At 41.3% G+C, this 5537-nt stretch overlaps 1 protein-coding gene across 1 annotated transcript; it reads right to left on the bottom strand.

Annotated features, from left to right (window-relative positions):
• Window positions 1-2898: 2898 nt before the first annotated feature.
• LOC119319033 lies at window positions 2899-3817 on the bottom strand. Its single transcript, XM_037593552.1, has one exon. It carries the CDS (start codon window positions 3747-3749, stop codon window positions 3096-3098), a length of 654 nt encoding a protein of 217 aa, XP_037449449.1. The 5' UTR covers window positions 3750-3817; the 3' UTR covers window positions 2899-3095.
• Between the last annotated feature and the right edge of the window lie 1720 nt (window positions 3818-5537).

Here is a 5537-nt window from a genome sequence, read left to right as displayed (position 1 = left end):
ATTTTTTCAACCAAAATTGTTGAATACTACAAAGATATAGATTGAACATAGAAATAAATAGCTTAACTTTAAAAATACATAATTAAAACTTAAATATTTTTCTACGTACATAGTTTAGACATAAAATTCAAAGAGTCACAAATATAATGTTTTCTATGATGTATCCACGAATGATCCAGAGGATCATTGAGTAATTGTTGATGCATTTCTCGATCCCAATTTGCCGGTGCATCTTCAGAAAATGTGCAACATGCTCAGCTTGTTGTTCTAGGAGGTGTACATGTTATTCAGACTTTTCAAAATCAACATTGCATATACCATCACCCTCATCCTCCAAAATCATGCCATGCAAGATAAAATAGCAAGTCATCATCTTCCACAATGTCTCGGGATCCCACCTATTTGCACGTCCATAAAAAATATCCTAACAAGGTTGGAGCACTCAAAATGCCCTCTCCACATCCTTCCTAGCACCGCAACAAAGTGAGTTTCTTTGTTATGTCGGGGCTCAGAGATAGTCTTCACAATCGCAGCCCATTGAGCATAGATATCATTGGCAAGATAGTACCCTATGGTGTAGTTGTGCCCATTGATGATGTATTTTCACTCCTAAGCCTGCCCACCACAAAGTATTTTAAACAAAGAAGATCGCTAAAGCACGTTGATGTCGTTGTGAGACCTCGGCATGTCAAAGAAAGGGTGCCAAATTCACAAGTCTTCTAATGTCACTGCTTCCAGTATCATGGTGGGATATTTGGTATGACCTTGGTATTGCACATGCAAACCTACCATGCAGATAGTTTTTCCACCGCTAGTGTATGCAATCTACAGAACCAAACATACCAGGAAAGCCCCTTACTTCTCGAAGTGCCAAAAGCTTTTTTGTATTCTCATCATTTAATTCTCTCAAGTACTCCGGTCCAAACACCTCCACCACCATGGTGGCAAATCTGACCACTGATTCAATACATGTGCACTCTATCATACGGACATACCCATCAACGACATCTGTAGTTGTGCCATATGCAAGAATCCTCATAGCAGAAACACATTTTTGGAGAGGAGGGCATACAATCACTCCAGTGCAATCATTCTCCATCGTGAAGTAACTATCATTTTCTTTCACAGCCTCCACCATGTGCAAGAACACATGCTTGCGCATCCAGCAGCAACGCCTAAAGAAAGCCCTTGCATGATATATGGGGTTGGCTTTGAAATAGTCGTTGTAGAGATCAACATGGCCCTTTGTCTTATTCCACGTAACGCTTATCCTCCCCATCGTCAAACCCTTGAAGTTGAGAACATGCCCTCTCTTCCTTCTCCATTTCTTTTGAGGATGCTCATCATCATCAACATCAACAACTTGTAGTCATCATCAACTCTGTCTGATGACAATGAATCATAAAACTCATATGTAAATAAACTCATCATTTGAGCCAATTGGGTGTCCCTATAAATTTGCAACAAAAAGTGCCAAAATCTATTCGAACATGTGGTCAAACACTTGGTGTGTCACGTGTATGCTGGCGCCGGCCGGCCGGACCATGACATATAAGGGTGGCGTCTGGGGCATCGATCATGTCAGGGAACATGCTTCTGGTGGGGTCGGGACCAAGGACATCGAGCAAGTTTTTCCTGGGAATGTCGATTTCGTGAGATTGGGTGGGGCCGGTATGTCGGGTCCAACATGGTGGACATGTCCGAACAAGGTTTGGAACGGTCCGGCCGTGCAAACAAATAGAGGATGTTTGAAAAGGCCATTTGGGCCAATGTTTTTTGTCTAGATAGTGTCTGGCTGGACATATGAGAGGGGTTTGGGGACTGCTGTTGAAGATGCCCTAATCAAGAGAGTTTTTCTTATGTACTCCCTCCGTTTCTAGATATTTGTCTTTCTAAAGATTTCAACAAGTGACTACACACGAAGCAAAATGAGTGAATCTACACTCTAAAATATGTCTATATACATCCGTATATGATAGTCCATTTGAAATCTCTAAAAAGACAAATATTTAGAAACGGAAGGAATATATATGTCACTGGTGTTAGCCGTTTAATATTTTATCCTGGTTCTGCCCACCCAACGTCAATGGGGAAGCCATCATGACGTAGAGAAATGAAAATCTACCACGACCTAGTATTAACAAAAAATGCTTCCTCCGTAAAATAATATAAAGACGTTTAGATCACTAAATTTTAGTATTTCCTCTGTCTCTAAATATAAATCTTTTTAAAGATTTCAACAAGTGACTACATACGAAACAAAATAAGTGAATCTATACTTTAAAATATATCTACATACATCCCTATATTGTAGTCCATTTAAAATGTCTAAAAGACTTATACTCCCTCCGTTCCTAAATATAAGTCTTTGTAAAGATTTCATTAAAAACCACATACGGATGTATATAGATGCATTTTAAGTGTAGATTTATCCATTTTGCTCCGTATGTAGTTCATCTAGTGGAATCTCTACAAAAACTTATGGAGAGAGTATTTAGGAACGGAGGGAGTATTAGTTTACAAGGGAGTATGTAATTATTTGGAAACTAACACAACAAGATTGGACATTCGCCAACTACTCGCCTTGCTAGATCAGCCCCCGTGCACATGTTTTCTGACCATTGTATTCTCGTGGAAAGCGATCTAAGCCATGAAGACCTGGGTTTGTGGAGCAGGTTTTTTTGTTACTTTCCCTTCACCATTTGCGTCATGTTAGTGCTGGACGTTTTCATAACGTGGGGTGTACAAGATCCAACAGCCGTGCTTCTTTTTTCTTCGTTCAACTTTTTTCCTCCTTCAACCGTTTACTCCTCTCACAAAATCGACTTATCCAAATTGCAAATTCAGTCAACCTACATATAGCTATTGTGGCTGTAAAAAGATTGCTTCAATGCCTGGTGGTTTTCAAACGCTTGACTTTAACAAACATGATCCTTTTGTACACGATGAGACCAAGACATAACAACAATCTTTTTCTTCTGTATACGATGAGACCAAGACATAACGACAATTAATCAACGCTATAGAGAACTCACATAACTCCCAAACCATTGATCACGCTCTCCATAAAACGAACAAACAGCCAAGCCGGCCGATCAGAGCTTAGCGTGGTCGTGGCACTCCTGGCCTCGGATGTCCATGCTCGGGAATCCGACGATGACGTGGCAGTCGGAGTAGGCCACCACGCTGAGCTTGAACACGCCGAAGATGGCCACCCTCCCCTGGATCCTCGCGCTCGCGTCCAGCGGCAGCGTCCCGGCCTCGATGTCCTTGATCAGCTGCGCCATGTCCTTGGTGAAGCTGGCGGTGAGCACCGTCATGTCCAGCTGCACGGTCTCGTCCCCCCTGCCAGGGATGCGGCCGGGGTCGACCTGGGCGTCCCCGACGTGGGTGCCCCGGTACCAGAGCTCGGCGGCGCCGGAGGCGTAGGAGAAGGAGAACCGGTTGGGGTTGTGCACGGCCGCGGTGAGCTGCACCGTGAAGTTGGGCTGGGCGAGGCTGGGGACGGGGCCGACGAAGCGGGCGGAGAGCACGCGCGTGCTGGGGTCGCGCACGCGGAGCACGGTGAGGAAGAGGACCAGGAGGGTCACGCCCAGCAGCAGGAGCACGCCGAGGGTGACCAGGGCGCAGATGCAACGGCCGCGGCGGCGGCGTCTGCGCAGGCGGAGGTCGTCGTCGTCCAGGGGCTTGGCATCGGGGGAGGGCGCGGTGTGGATCGGGAGGCTGCACGCCTGGGGCTGGGAGGCCATTGTGAACGTCCGAGCCCTGCAAGAGACGATGGAATTGAAGGGGCTAATGATCTACTCCAGTTGGCGGTGCAAAGTGAGCGAGGGCGGGACAAACTATAACATGCAGATGCTGATATAATAAAATAAATGATTGGACTTGTTTGACGGTGGATGGTGCCGCACGGACAGGAAGCCAGTGACATCCCCGTTGGACCAGCTAGCAGTGTGGTGCCGTCGCCGTGTATCTCTTGGCTGCTTTACGTTGTTCACTTGGTTATTGTCATTCATAAACTAGGCAACAACCAGTAATATACTCCCTCCGTCCGCAAATACTTATCAGGAGAAATAAATAAAAATAAATGTATCTAGAACTAAAATATATTTAGATACATCCATTTTTTCGACGAGTATTTTCAGACGGAGGGTACTATTCATCACCCAGGGTACAAAATAAGTTATTTTTCACCCGAGGTAATCTTATGGTCGTTTCCTAAATAAATTATGTTTAGAATATAAATAGTTACATGCATATTGATTCAATATGTAAAAGTTGGTATAAAAAATTAAAAGTATAGGTTATAAACCAGAAAAATCACATTTTATGTATGTTTTACACTATATTTTTACAATTGTAATTTTATGTAACATAAAATATTTTTTACGGCAAGTATATATTTTCTTACGTTCTCTTTTTATGTATGAAATAAGACAAAATTTACGAAACGTATAAATATGGTGCATTGATGTCAAAATAGAGAGGGGGTGAAGAATAACTATTCATCATCCAGGATGACGAATAGCATTTAATAGCTTAGGTGCCCAGGCACCTAGCATTTAATAGCTCGCATGTCCACCCATTTGTATTTATTGATTTGAATAGAATTAAGGCAAACATTAATTGGTGGAGAGAGAATGGCAGAATAAAAAGGAAACAAATATATTATGTACGCACAATGTGACTCGTCAGCTTGTGAATTTTTTCTAGGCACAGATGATTAAATGTATACATAAAAGTTGATACCATTCTAAGATATTAATGACAAAATATTTTTATTATCTATATCAACAAATTCCGCGCCGACTCCAAATAATATAAATATACCCATGGTATATATACCTACTAATGAAATCATGTACATACACGGGTATGTATATATCCAATGATTTATTCTAGGTGTTAGGTATTAAAGAAATTATATACGTAGCGAATATGTATATACCTACCAACGAAATTATGTACATACGTGGGTATACATATACCTACGAACGAATTTTTTTTTGCGAAAATACGAACGAAATTATATACATACCCCTGAAAAAAAGAAATTATATACATAAGCGGGTATGCATATACCAACCAAAAAAATTATGTACATATGCGGGTATGCATATACCCTAACGAAATTATGTACATACGCGGGTATGCATTTACCAACTAACAAATTTTTGTATATATGAGTGTGCCTTGAAAAAAGATATATGTACGGGTATGTGTATGTGTAGACCCAATTAGATGGTGGATATGTGTATACCTACTGCGAAAGTTACGTAATATACATGTGTATTTTACATACGTAGTGATTTATTCTACGAATCAATAAGTGATATATAAGGAGGTAATAAATGTTGATTTTTATTCACTATGGTATTTTAATCACCTTCCTTTTCTATGATGTGATATGCATGCATGGAACAGTTAAAGAATTAAAGCTTATCAAATTAACTAGTAATTAAATTATTTACATTGGTTTCCAAATCTGTCGCTAAACACGATCTAACGATGGATAGGCAAGGTGCCCAGGCACCTAG

This window comes from Triticum dicoccoides, chromosome 6A (assembly GCF_002162155.2).
Source record: "Triticum dicoccoides isolate Atlit2015 ecotype Zavitan chromosome 6A, WEW_v2.0, whole genome shotgun sequence".
In the NCBI taxonomy this organism is placed as follows: domain Eukaryota; kingdom Viridiplantae; phylum Streptophyta; class Magnoliopsida; order Poales; family Poaceae; genus Triticum; species Triticum dicoccoides.
Note: the sequence above shows the minus strand (reverse complement) of the source record. Positions and strands in the feature narration are given on the sequence as shown.